This window comes from Magnolia sinica, chromosome 10 (genome assembly GCF_029962835.1).
Source record: "Magnolia sinica isolate HGM2019 chromosome 10, MsV1, whole genome shotgun sequence".
Taxonomy (NCBI): domain Eukaryota; kingdom Viridiplantae; phylum Streptophyta; class Magnoliopsida; order Magnoliales; family Magnoliaceae; genus Magnolia; species Magnolia sinica.
In genome coordinates, this window is record NC_080582.1 from 82,488,992 (window position 1) to 82,502,887 (window position 13,896).

The 13,896-nt window shown below is 39.9% G+C and overlaps 1 protein-coding gene across 1 annotated transcript; it reads right to left on the bottom strand.

The window, feature by feature from the left end:
• Positions 1-6,407: 6,407 nt before the first annotated feature.
• Positions 6,408-7,133, bottom strand: LOC131217649 (uncharacterized). The gene has a single exon (XM_058212586.1). It carries the CDS (start codon positions 7,131-7,133, stop codon positions 6,408-6,410), a length of 726 nt encoding a protein of 241 aa, XP_058068569.1.
• Positions 7,134-13,896: the final 6,763 nt, after the last annotated feature.

Sequence of the window (13,896 nt, forward strand, 5' to 3'; positions counted from 1 at the left end):
TAGCTGAGGAGAATGAAATAGCAAGGTTTTGTTTGTTTTTTCTTTTTTTGTTTTTTGGTAAAACATGATGGTTGGGTCCTCTGATTTTATCGTGGACTGTTTTTTCAGAGACATTCAAAAGGGGTTGGATAATCCGATCACACATTGAGATGTTGATGTTTTTGAACTATAGAATCATTTTTTTTATTATTATTTAAAGATTTTCAAATAGTGAAATATATTCACTGATATTTGATCTTCACCGTGGAAAATCGATTGATGATTAGGATAATTCACTGTTCATGAAATTGTGTCATTGGATGTGATAATGGATGAACGGTCAGGATCCTTCCAAATGGCTGGTAACCCATGTGGCGCCCATGGTCTTCGTAGTGTCGAAAAATGTTTCCCCAGCATCCAGGCACGGTTTAGAGTCTAGCTGTTGTTGATGTGTACCGTGTGTTAGATTTTTAGGACGTTGCGGCATTTTTTATGACATCCATACCATTAAACAGGTGAATCCAAGCGGGGACACTGGTAGAACGGTCATCATCCATGTACTAGAACGTGATGGACCGCAGGGATTAATCACAACAACAAGAGAGAGGCCCGCCTGAGATAGAATGTATGAGCATGTACAAATACGCTTCATAGTACACAAACTACCAATATCTATATGTATATACAATGTGTGGCCCTTATACGTCGTTTCCAAACAATGATCTGTACTATATATAAATTATATACTTGCTAGGACAATACATCCTATCCAAACATTGGTTAGTGGCACGTTTCTGATGGATGTATTCTGAATATCACCCAACATATCCATGAACAGTACCAGAATACAATGTAATACACCCAAAACATAAATCCAAACACACCCATAGAATAATAATCCGGTACAACTCTCGTATATCATATTGTCAAATGATGTCACATGAATTGGATTAGGTGAGACCCCGGATCCACCAAGATGGGTGGGGCCACTATGATTTATGTGACTACATCAAGGCCGTCCATATGTGTTAAAAATTCATTTTAAGACATGATCCAAAAAATGAAGCATATCCAAATCTCAGGTGGACCATAATATAGGAAATAGTCGTAATCTGTTATTAAAAACTTCATGGGGCCACAAAAGTTTTGGATCAAGCTGATATTTGTGTGCTCTCTTCATCCAAATCTTTGTAACCTTATGAACAGGTTGGATGGAAAATAAACATTCTGATGGCCTCATGAAGTTTTTAACGATAGGATTCAATTACTACTGTTTTTAGTGGTATAGTCCACATAAGTGTTGGTTCTGCTTCATTTTTGGGATCATTCTCTAAAATGAACTTTCAAAACAATTGGATGGCCTGGATTTAAGGCATATACATTACCGAGTCCGACAGTCAGGGGTCCCACCCACCTCAGTGGATCGGGATCTCACCTAATCCGCTCCCATTGGATAAATTGGATGAAAGGCCCGACAATATAATTGGAGCATTCACTGAGTGGGCCCCATCTTGTGATTCTCATATCCCAAAAATAGCTCTAATCCGACAATCCTAAAGTTACAAGCGTACCGAATTTTCAAATTTAAAAATTCCATGGCCTGACCTTTTGATATAAAAAGATAAATAAGTATATAATAAATGGCCTAATTTTAATTATGCGTGTATAAGTACAAAAGTATCTATATATTAGATATGTTATAATCAAATCAAACCGTCTTATGATTTTAAATGTAAAATAAATAAATAAATAAATAAGAAGAAGCCAAATTATGACTAAATCTATAAAAAGTAGCTTGACTACACAACCACCCACTCATAAAATATAATATGATTTATAAAGGAAAGATTTTATATATATTAAAAATGAAGATTTTTTTTTTTTATTATGATGATGGTCTAGTCCCTTTCATAAATAAAATAAATGTAAAAAATAAAAATATATATAATACTAAGTATCAATTTTATTAATGTGAGTGTAGATGCAAGACAATAAACTGGTAAATAAAATAAGGTAGAAAATTATCGACTGTGGTTCATTGTTCTTCTCAAATCAATGGTCTTGATCACTAGACTATGGGACTATTTGTAAGAACTAAAAACCGCAAGTATACTTGCCAGTATACTTAGGTAGCTTGTTCATCTCTTCTGCCAACATGCCACTTGTCAATAGGCTCCACCGTAAAGGTCACCCTTCTTGAAAATAAGACTGATCTGCTCACTAGTTGGGCCACACCTGTATTTTGAGTACGAATGTTTGTTTTTGGATTGATTCCAATAGTGTGGACTACCCGATTATCAGATTCGCCTGATTTTTTGTGGAACTTAATCTTCGTGGTGGGGCCCACATTTTTAATGGTATTGATTTCCTACTAAGTTTCATATCGATGGAGAAGATGGTGCGGTACCACAAGTTGTGGTACCTTTCCTATAGTTGTTCAGTTCTCGAGTATTTTTTGGGACCCGGATTGCCTGCATGCCCGACTCCGGAATATTCCTGCAGCCCTAAGCTCTGTGGGGCCACACAATATCGACACTGTTCATATATTTAACCAACTCATTTTAGCATCTAAATCTCAAGTGGACCATACCACACGAAACAGTAGGAAAATCGAAACCTTCATGGGGCCCACCGTGATGTTTATCTTCCATCCAACCCGTTCATAAGGTGATCGAACCTGGATGAAGCGAAATGAAGTTTATCAGCTTGATCCAGAACTTATCTGCCCCAGAAAATCTTTAATGGTTGGAGTTCATTTCCTAATGTTTCGTGTGGTGTGGTCCACTTGAGCTTTTGATACGCATGATGCTTGGTCTCGTGGCCTAAAATGAGCTGGTGAGACAGATGAACGGAGTAGATATAATACATACATCACAGTGGGACCCATTATATTCACATACTTATGTATTTGATTGATGCTCTGGCAATGGGTGATGGATGATACGCAGGCACTTAAAAATTGCACACTTCAAGTAATCAAAATCTGTCCAAATTAAACGTCTTAGTGTAGATTCATCATCCACCCCAAAAAAATAAGATTCTTTCATTATTTGACCATTGGATTTGTGGAAGTAAATTGTACGGTTAAAAATGAAAATTATCAGATAGTCCATTTTCAAAAACAAAAGACCATGAATCAGAGGTTGTGATTTCTCAGCCAATCTGATCCTGGGACTGTGACTACAACGGGTCCCTCAATTCAGTCCGTATATGCATGCCACGTGTACAATTTCTGAGTGCTCGAGTATCAACCGTCATACACTGCCAGGTAATGAGAAATGCCATTCCCCACATATAATCACCGTCCAACAATGAGTGGGCCATTGTTTCGTCACGTTGATTTACCATACAGAAACTTCTTTGGATTTTTTAAAGCAGCTGATAGATATGTTGCCCCACACATCCCATCACCGTACAATCGAAAAGGCTACTGTAACTCAAGTACGCATTCTGGGTGCGTGCGTCTACTGCTGATATAGGGTTTAAAAATTTATGATCATCAGATCCACCCCGTCCATCAGGTGTGCCACGCCAAGTTTGCCCTGATCCCAAAAAATCAGGATGATCTAAATCTAAGGTAGACCACACCATAGAAAAAGTATAAAATCACGTCTGGTTAGTTTAATAACGCCATTTTTGGCCGTACATCTGTCCAGTGAGGCACGTTGGATGAATGGATTGGATGGAATAAAACCCATCGTAGGCCCGACAAACAACTAATAGGGAGCGTCCCCCTCCCATCTAGATGATCCCTATGATGTGGGCAACCTGGGTTTTGAGTGGGCCATCCATGTGGGCCCCAGAAAAAAATAAATAAATTGATGCGGTAAAACGTCTTCACGTAGTTGAATAGAAGAATAATCCCATATAATTCGCGTGTATCATAGTCAAATGATGTCACATGAATTCGATAAAGGGGCCGACAATCGATTCTTAGCATCCACTGGGTGGGCCCCACCTTCCATTCTCATGGCCCAAAAATAGCTCTAATGCGACAGCCCTAAAGTTACAAACACACCCGATTTTCAAATTTTAAAATTCTGCGGCCGACTAGTATCGAAACTGGAATCAGGTATACCCAGGTCTTCGTTACACGCAGGATGTTGTGTCAATCGAGTCCGTCCATCCAGTTTGTCCTACTTTGAACGGAACGGATGATGGTTCAAAACATACATGCTACAGCTAGGGGTGTACATTGAGTTGAACCGAGTCAAGTTGAAGTGACCTCGGCTTGGTCCTCCAACCTGACTGGCCAGCTCAGCTCGGTTGGGTCAGTAGCTCCGACTGGTTCAAGCTGAGTTCGAGCCAAGATCGCGCTAAGCTTACCTATGTAGCAGAACACTTGAACCATAGCTTCCAAATTCTACTTTACGGGATATAGCAGCAATGATTTTCAATATATTTTATCAAACACTTTCTAAATAACTTAAAAACTAGGAAAAAAGAATATTTATTTCATATACATACCTTCCTACCATCAACCATGCCGCCGCCACCACACTTCGTTAAGTTGAGTCATTTCATCAAACACTTGGTGAGCAACATCAATATCAAAGTAACTAAGCCACTAAACTTGCTCTATCCAAGTTCGATTTGCTTGATTCAATCCGGGTTGGTTTGAGCTAGGGCGAGCTCGAATTCATTTTTGAGTTAAAAAAATCAGCTCGAACTGCTTCGAACCGAATGGAATCGAGCTTTTTCGAGTTGAGTCGAGAAAACTAACCCAAAATAGCTCGGTCCGTGTACACCCTGGCTACGGCACACGGATTGTGTATGGAGTAAACTGTGGGAGCGCACCAGGATATATGTGTCTTATCCATGCCGTCCATCTGTTTTTTCAGATCATTTTAGACCTAAGCCCAAAATTGAAGCATATCCGACTCTTAATTGACCACAGCACAGGAAACAGTTGGAATTAAAATGCCAACCATTAAAAACTTCTTGGAGGTACAGAAGTTTTGGATCAAGCTTATATTTGTGTTTTCCCTTCATCCATGTCTTTGTGACATTATGAACAGACTGGATGACAAATAAACATCATTGTGAGCCCTAGGAAGGTTTCAACGGTGGAAGCCATTGTCCCCACTGGTTCTCCTGGTGCGATCCACTTTAGCTTTGGATATGTTCGAATTTTGGATGGGGCGGATGACACATATACATCACTATGGGCCCCACAGAGTTTTCTCAGTACCCTATATCCCACCTACGGTTTATTTTAGTCCCTATTTGGATCCGTCATACTCCATCACGTCGGCTAAGCAATCCTAGCCAACTGTTGGATTAGAATTGAAGCCAACCAACAGTCAACATTCAACGATGAAATTTTCCTCCAATCTGTGGCTAGGATCATCCGACCAATGTGTGTTTCAGAATCTAATCTATCCACGGTGGAGCACGACAGATGAGCGGTCAGGATCTCATAGATATATGCCACGTCTACAATATCGAGTGCGTGGTAGATATCAGTCCTTGGCGCTACTCCGTCCATGTGGCATAGTTTTACGTCGATCCAGACCGTCCAAGTCCGTGAACCAATCTTGGATGGAGCGTAGCCAAAACATTAAAACAACAAGATGGATTAAACTTTTGCTTTTGCCCCTCGAATTCTCACCGCTCACTATTCTACTTTCAAACGTTCATTTAATACCCATCAATCGAATGGTCAAGATTTCCTGATCAGTGTCATTTTAGAGGTATGATCCACCTACAACGTGCCCCACCATTTGGATGGTCTGGATAGTAGAAGTACATGAATCCCACATGGTCATGTATGAGTCACTACATTCACGTGAGAGAAGCGCAAGCAATAAATTCGGAAACAGAAAATATTCAAAAAAGAAATAAAAAACAAATCGTGCATTGAATGTAAGCTTTGATATCAACGTTCAGATTCTCGTGAGTATACATTCATTTCCTACCGACACTGATACAAACGAGTGTACAGAACTGCAGATACATCACCATCTCATGCCCCACCTCCTCCATTGCGGCTCCTCTAATCATAGTCCACTGAAGAGAATCCACAATATGTTAATCCTGACCATCCAATTCGATCCCGTATCCCACAGTAGAAAATCCACTAAAGGGTTAGTCCTAACCGTCCAATTCAAGCCATTTGAGAAACGCTTGATAGTTCACATTCCAAGTGAGAAAGTACATTAATCAGGGCAGGGAAATACTCTTGGCGAGCCATCCATGGGAGTACCCATCAGATCGACTGACCGCAGCATCCGGTACATCGAGATTGACCTAAAAGCTACTCCATGCTAATCTACAATCCTTCTACGCTTCGTTTCCATGTGGAAATAGAAAATTTAATATTTTACCAATAATGCCCCTTAAAATAATAAAAAATTTCAAAACCAACCCAACCCAGCTTTTCAAGGCAATCATACCGAATAACCGTCTCCCGAGCTTCGCACGTAAGATCAAACCGCTCTGAAACGTGCGGGGTGCAACCCCAACGACGGCGTTATAACGGCGTTTGCATGGCCTTGGCAACTCAAAACACGTAATAGCTTCCAACAGCTCTTCCCTTCAGGCTCCCTACTAACGGAAACCGTCTGCCGTCTGTTACACTCTGGTGTGGCGATTATCGAGCCCGGCGGGCTCCGCCGCCTCAATCGGCTCCGTATATCGTTCATCTCCATCTTGACCGGCGGTGCAGTCACCGATCCAAACATCAGAAAATACCATTTCGGCCTCGAAACCTTCTGCGGCGAGAAATCGCCGTCTCCGTTACACTTACTACCTGATACCCGTTTCGGCATTGGCGTCGACGGTGTGGTTGAACCCGATACCCGTTCCAATTTCTGATAATCGGCCGAAAAGCTATGCCTCGCTGCATGAGGCCCATGCGATACATCCAACAGCTTCGATCGCATATGAAAAGTGGGCCAGGGCTGATTTCCTTCGATGGTTTTACATAGAATTGGATTGTTGTACGGAAGAATCTTGCCACCGAAGAAAATATCATCCGCAGCGCACATCTCTGAGTTGAAATCATTGAAGAATTCGAAGAATTCTTGATTTTGAGTACTTCTATCTTTGCCGGTTGTGATGTTTCTGCATTTTTTAGTAGCCGTGATCAAGGAGCGCGATTCATCATGCTGGGGTCCGGCGAAAGATAGTAATCCTTCTCTTTGAAAAACCATCTTGTTGGGATTTTCTTCTGAGAGAAATGGTTTTTTCTTTTTCTTTTTTTCTTTTTGGTGGGGAAGAGAAGGGTTATATAGAGAAGGGTTAGATTGGGAAGAGGGGAGGGGTATTTTGGGAACTGGGTGTCTAAATTTTATTTGCAGTATGAGAAGGGTTGGGGAGAATTTTGGGATTTTGGTGTTGTTTCTTATATTTCTCTTTGATTTTTCTAAGCTTTATGGATTCTAGAAGGGTACAGAAGAAAAAGGACAGGAGATGATGATGAGGAAATTATACGTCGGCCCACCCGAGGATATGTACAGCATACTCGAGTTTGAATTTTTTATGAGTGCAGCTTGTGATCTGGTGATCCAGGCCATTGATCTGTTGGATACTACTATTGATGGGCCATGCATCTAAATTTTCTTACTGGGACAATCCTAACCTTTTGAATTTGGCCCACAAAACTGGGCCGTTAAATAGGACCGTGATTTGTGGCCAGGATATTTGAATCAGCGAGGTTTCAGGATAGAAGTGGCCTGGCCTGGATCAGTGAAAAATGAGAGGCCGAGTATTTGTTCATATCCTCGGGTTAGATCATTAATTTGTGGGGCCCAGTGATACAGATTCCAGATCTTTAATTTGTTGGGCCACAGAATGGATTAAGCATACCCCAAAAATCTCCCAAATGGGTAGATCCTACAGACCTTCTTTGGCTCATTTTCTATTGAATATGAAATATTGTATTATTTCTCTTCTTAACCGTCTATATTCTATGCTATGAATTGAAAGGTTTGGATTGTCCCATGGAGGAAATCGTTTTTTGGTGTATGATCAATCTATAGTAAGAGTCAACAGACCAATGATCTGGATCACTGAACCAAGGGCCCTACTTATCCAAACTGCAGCCCGAGTGTGCTGTAAATATCCTCGGGCCAATTAAAGATCCTCTAATTCCACCTTGATGGGGTGAAAAATGAGTTTTGGGCCACTTATTTCATGTGGTTTGCAGTGATTTTAAGGTTCAATAGACGGCTGCTTTGTTGTTTATTGAGTACACACTAACCCATTAGTGTTAAAACGTTCCAATGGCCCTTTAATTAATATCTTATTTTATTTGTGCCTTTTGAGCAAAAGAGGCATTGTCTGCCACTCAAGTAAAAGTAGGATGATCCTACCCGTTCACGTTGGCACTGTACACGTGGCAACACGTAGGCCCCTCTAAACCGTCCGATTTTTTGGACATGTTGAGATAAATGCCATGGACTATTAGGCATGCTTAGTCAGTTTTCGTAAATGCCTGATTGCTAGCCATCAAATGGACAGCGGTTAGCCATCAGTTCAGATTGACCAAAAAATTGCCCTTTATGAGATGTGGTTTGGATGGTTTGGATTAGTTACACGTGTGGCATATGTATATTGCTTGCTGGCGCATGTGGACTATGGCCGTATCCAATAGTCCCTTCTAGAATAATTGACCTAACCGGGAACTTTGAAATGCTATTTAGAAGGACTTTCGCAGCAAGTTCCTGCACTGGGGTCTTAGGTGGGGCCCACCTTGATGTTTTCGAGAAATCTACCACGTCCATGCGTTTTGTGAGATCATTTAAAGATATAAAGCCAAAAATAAGCCAAGTCCAATAATCAAGTGACCTCCAAAAGTGAGGATTTAACGTTTACAGTTGAAATATTTGTGGGGCCAAAAAAGTTTTCAAATAGGCTAATATTTATGTTTTCAGTTTATCCAAGCAATAATGATGTTATGAACGGTATGGATGGCATGAAAACATCACTTTCTACTCCAGGGAGATTTCAACGGTAGGAATTTCCCTACCTAACTTTTCCTTAAAAGACAATTGTATCCGGGTCATTTTTAACATCATGTCCTAAAATGATCTCAAAAAATGAATAGACGTGATGGATCTCTCGTAAACATCACGGTGGGCCCCACCTAAGTTCACAGCACAGGAACTTCATGCCAAAGGACGAGGATTTCCTACAACGGACACGGATTTCCGTGTCCTGTTTAAAACCTACCAGGGACACGGAAATCCGCGTCCTATACAGAACCTACAATGGACACGGATTTCCTGCAAAAGGACGGACGCCGTATTTAGAACCTACTACGGACGCGGATTTCCTGCAAAAGGACGGACGCATTAAGGTCCTGCGCTGAAAAATTAGGTGGGGTCTACTGTGATGTTTTTGATAAATCCACCCCGTCCATCCGTTTTTTGAGATCATTTTAGGACCTGGCAAAAAAAAATGAGTAGGATCCAATACACAAATGGGCCGCACTAAAGGAAAATGTGGGTAGAGAAATTCTTACCATTGAAACCTCCCCGGGTTAACAGCGATTTTTATATGCCATCCATACCGTTCATGATGTCATTAATGCTGGAATGAAATGAAAACAAAAATATTAAAATATTATCTTGATTAAAAACTTCTGTGGCCCCAGAAATATTTCACCTGTGGACGTTCAATCCTCACGTTTGAGGCTCACTTGAATATTGGATTTTGGATCATTTTTCGTTTCATGTTGTAAAACGCTCTGTCAAAACGGATGGATGGGGTGGATTTTCCACAAACATCACGGTGGCACCCACACAGGCTCCCAGCACAGTGACTACCTGCCAAAGGCTTTGGCAGGGAATCCGCGTACGTTTACAACAGCCAAAACTCTGACTTCCACCATCAAATGGGACGCGGATTGCGTCCAACCCCCGCCCGTCCCTACCCACGAACGGGCAGTTCTGTTGGCGGCCCTACCTGATGTATCTGATGTATCTGTTTATCTAAATCATTCACCTCTTATGTCAGATCATTTTAAGATATGTACATAAAAATATAGCAGATCCAACTCTCAAGTGGACCACACCAAAGATGACTGTTGCATTTAATGTTCCGTGCTTTTAATGCAATCAAGCTTATTATTTGGTGTGGTCTACTTAAGTTTTTTATCTATCTTATTTTTGTTTAATTAACTTAAAATGAAGTGAGAAAATGGATGGACGGTGTGGATATACCGATACATCATGGTGGGGGCACCCAAAGAACTGCCTGTTGGTGGCCAGATACAGGCGCGGTAGGACGCAATCCGCGTCCCGTCAAATGCTGCACTGGAAGCGTTTTGCGTCCTGCCCCGCTTGACAGAGACAGGCAGGGGCTCCGTGGGGCCCAATTGATTTTATCCATGCCATCCATCCATTTTTCCATAACAATTTAAACCATGAGCCTAAAAATGAATTAGACCCAAAGCTCAATTAGACCACACCAAATGAAGCAGCAGTGATAATGACTCCCACCGTTGAAATCTTCTTAGGAGATACCGTGATGTTTACCTGCTATTCAACAAATATCAGCTTGATCCAAAACTTTTGAAGCTCATAAGAAGTTTTTAATGATGCGTGTTCAATTCCCGGTGTGTGGTCTATTTGATCCTTGGATCTGCCTGATTTTATGTCTAATACTTTCAAATGATCTGAAAAAATTGAATGGATGGTGTGGATAAAACCCATACATTATGGTGGGCCTTACAGAGCTCTGCCCAGCAGGTTACCCTCCAGGTAGGGGCAGGACAGAAGCTACTTACATTCGACACCCGATGGACTTACAAAGAATATATGAAATTAAAGCTAATGGAAAGGTTGTAGACTTTCTAGATAAAGTTACAGAGTCCAGGAAGAACATTCCTAAATAAGGGGAACTCCGTGAATATATGCTTGGAAATCTTCAAAGATACACAGGGAACGAATCTGGGAATGGAGATGTCCGTGACAATTCCTCTCCATCCATCTCTTTTGGCGGTGGAGACTAGTCGTCTCCCACTGGGAGACTGCCTGCCTCTCTCTAATGTACTTCCCTCTTGACATATGGCCGTAGATATAGCTTAATGAAATGAAGCTTAGCTTCCCATTTTGTTTATCATTATATCACTAATTGTGTGTATATATAAATAGGGTAGCATATAAAGATCAGTGTTTCTATTAATTTTTCTTGTAGGATATTATTCAGTGTGGGATTTTTTGTATGGATACAAGATAAATAAGTTTTGTATTCTCGTTTTTCTTGTTTATAATGAAAAAGAAAGCTCTTTGTTATTATCTCATGGAGAATATATTAGCGAACCAAATGAATCATTGGGCCTTTTGTATCTTTTTTTGCTTTGTACCTTTTGACTTTTATTTAGCTATTTTCTTTTATGTTTTGGTCTAACTAATATTGATAATGCGAGCATTTCTACGTAACAATTGGTATTAGAGCATGTGTTTGAGAAACATTTTAGCATAATATCAATGTTGGTGTTTGTTTTGTAATTGTGTTTCTGATGGCTGGATCAAGTTTAATCAAATTTGAAGTACTTAAGTTTAAGGATTCAATTACACATTATGAAAACTGAAGATGAATATGGTATTAGTGAAGGAAGGTTGTGTAATTGCGATTTAAGGAAATTAAAAGAAGTTTGAAGAGATGAAAGACGAGATATTTAAGAATAAAAATCAATTAACTATGGCGGACATTCTTCTTGATTTAGATGATTTAGTTTTATTGAATGTGTTCGATCAAACTCTTGCAAAAAGTTTGTGGGACAAATTACGAAATTTATAAGAAGGGAAATTGATATCAAACAAGATATTTTAATGACGGCAACTGTATAACTTGAATATGAATTAATGGTCTTCTTTACAAGAATATTTTAATGAATTTAATAGCCTGATTAGCAAATTGGTTGCGGTCAATGTGAAAATTGACGATGAAGAAAATGTCGCATTTTGCTTTGTTCGATGCTAGATTCATGGGATGGTTTGATTATGAATCTTAATAACGGTCCAGATCTCACTATGGAGTTAGCCATATCCATGTTGCTTACTGAAGAATCTTACAGAGAACCACATGAAGAATATGTTGGTGATGTTATGATGGTCAGAGAAAAATATACTGAAAATGGTATCGATGGGAGAGATTTTATTTTTATTTTTATTTTTATTTTTTTGGTTAACTGGTATAGTACTCCCCACTGTCAATTCACATTCACTGTTAGCCACCCCCACTAGGGATTATACTAGAAGATATCTAAGTCATAAGGGCACAAAATAGGTAAGTATTAGAATTGCGAAAAGAATAGCCACTTACAGAAAAATTGTAGACTCAGGAAGATTACAACTCTGATTCGCATGATAATAGCATCAGATTCAAAGGGATCCCAAGAAAATCTAAGCTAGAAAAATAATTCATCCGAGGACGGAAAAGTGTTGTCTCCAATGATTCCACGAGAGAATCTTGTTGAATATGAATTATTGCATGTTTACCCACAATTGTTTATTGATTTTATACGTATAGGTGTGTTAAGTTGATCTAATTATGTGTATTTTTCTATGCAATGTGATTTGGACAACTAAAATATATATATTAAAAAAAAGTGATTAAAGTAATTATTTAAAGCTCAAAGAATGATCAAACAGAGGATTAGATGCTTGGAGTATAATATTGAAAAATTCAAGTACCAAAGATCCAATAAAATTAACTACTAAAGATGGAGAAAATTTTTCAATATGAAAATTCACACAATCAAATAACAAAAATAACATATTGTTCGGTCTCCCCTAAGGCAAATTCGATCCGATCGAAAATGCCAATAATAGTTCAGCAACAAACAGTAGATTTTCAAAGTAAATTTTGGCTCAATCAAAGGACTATTCGGTGCGACTAAAGTGATTTTGGTACAACTAAAAGGTGGTTCAACTACTGAAAGGAGACAGAGAGTTTAATGAAGACCCTCGGGTGCCTGCACACAAAACAAATAAAGAAGACACTGACTAATGCAAAGGACCCTCCAATGCCAAAGTCAGGGATCTGGGTCTTTGTAGAAACAGTCTAAGAGGAAAGGAGTTATCAGTGTGTAAAAGTTTGTGTGTCCCTTTCATCGTTGGAGGTCTTCTCTATTTATAATAGAGGGAAGATCACATCGTGAACAATCTTTTTTGTTTGACATATAAGTATCATACTCGAATTAGAACTCATATCATATCGAAGACTTCCTGGGTTGATCTTTGAGATCTCTGAGATTCTGAGGCTATCCCCTGGGATCTCCAGAGAGATCTTCGGGTAGTTTACTTAGATAAAATTGAAAGTCAATTGGAAGTCGATAAATCCGTCTGACCCGCAGATAAGGTTGGACAATAGAGGTAGCGCCACCTCAGAGGTGGACAAGGTCAAGCTATCGGGAGGTCGGCGTCGTTCCGATGATAATACCGACCAAGTAAGCTTATGATGTCCTTGTGATGATAACTTCAGTAGCCCTTAATTAGCTTCCTTCGTCAGGATTGACAACCCTATTAAGTTGTCCTTCTAGGAAGCCTGTTAAAGGTCACGCCGACCTATAGTTGTGGTAACCTATGGTTGTGCCGACCTATGGTTATCTCGGATCTAACCTTAATTATACTCCGAGTAATTGACCCATTGATTCATACTTGTTGTTGGTTCGACCTTCTCTCATGGATCGACTCATTTTTTTCCCCATAACAATAACGGGAAATTTGCGACTGTATGACCCATTTATGGCCCTATTTACGAGACCAAGCCCACCTTATTTTCCCTTGCGAGAATACGCCCCAGCTGTACGGATGGCTTGCCAAAGGTCGAAAATGCCCCTGCTTGTTCCTTCAAGCGGATAGGTGGTGCTCGAAGACGAGCGCTGACACTCCTTGAACTCCGAGTTGTACGAACAGTTCAAAAGATATCAAAGTTACATGGGCCCCAAAGTTACGTATTTATTAT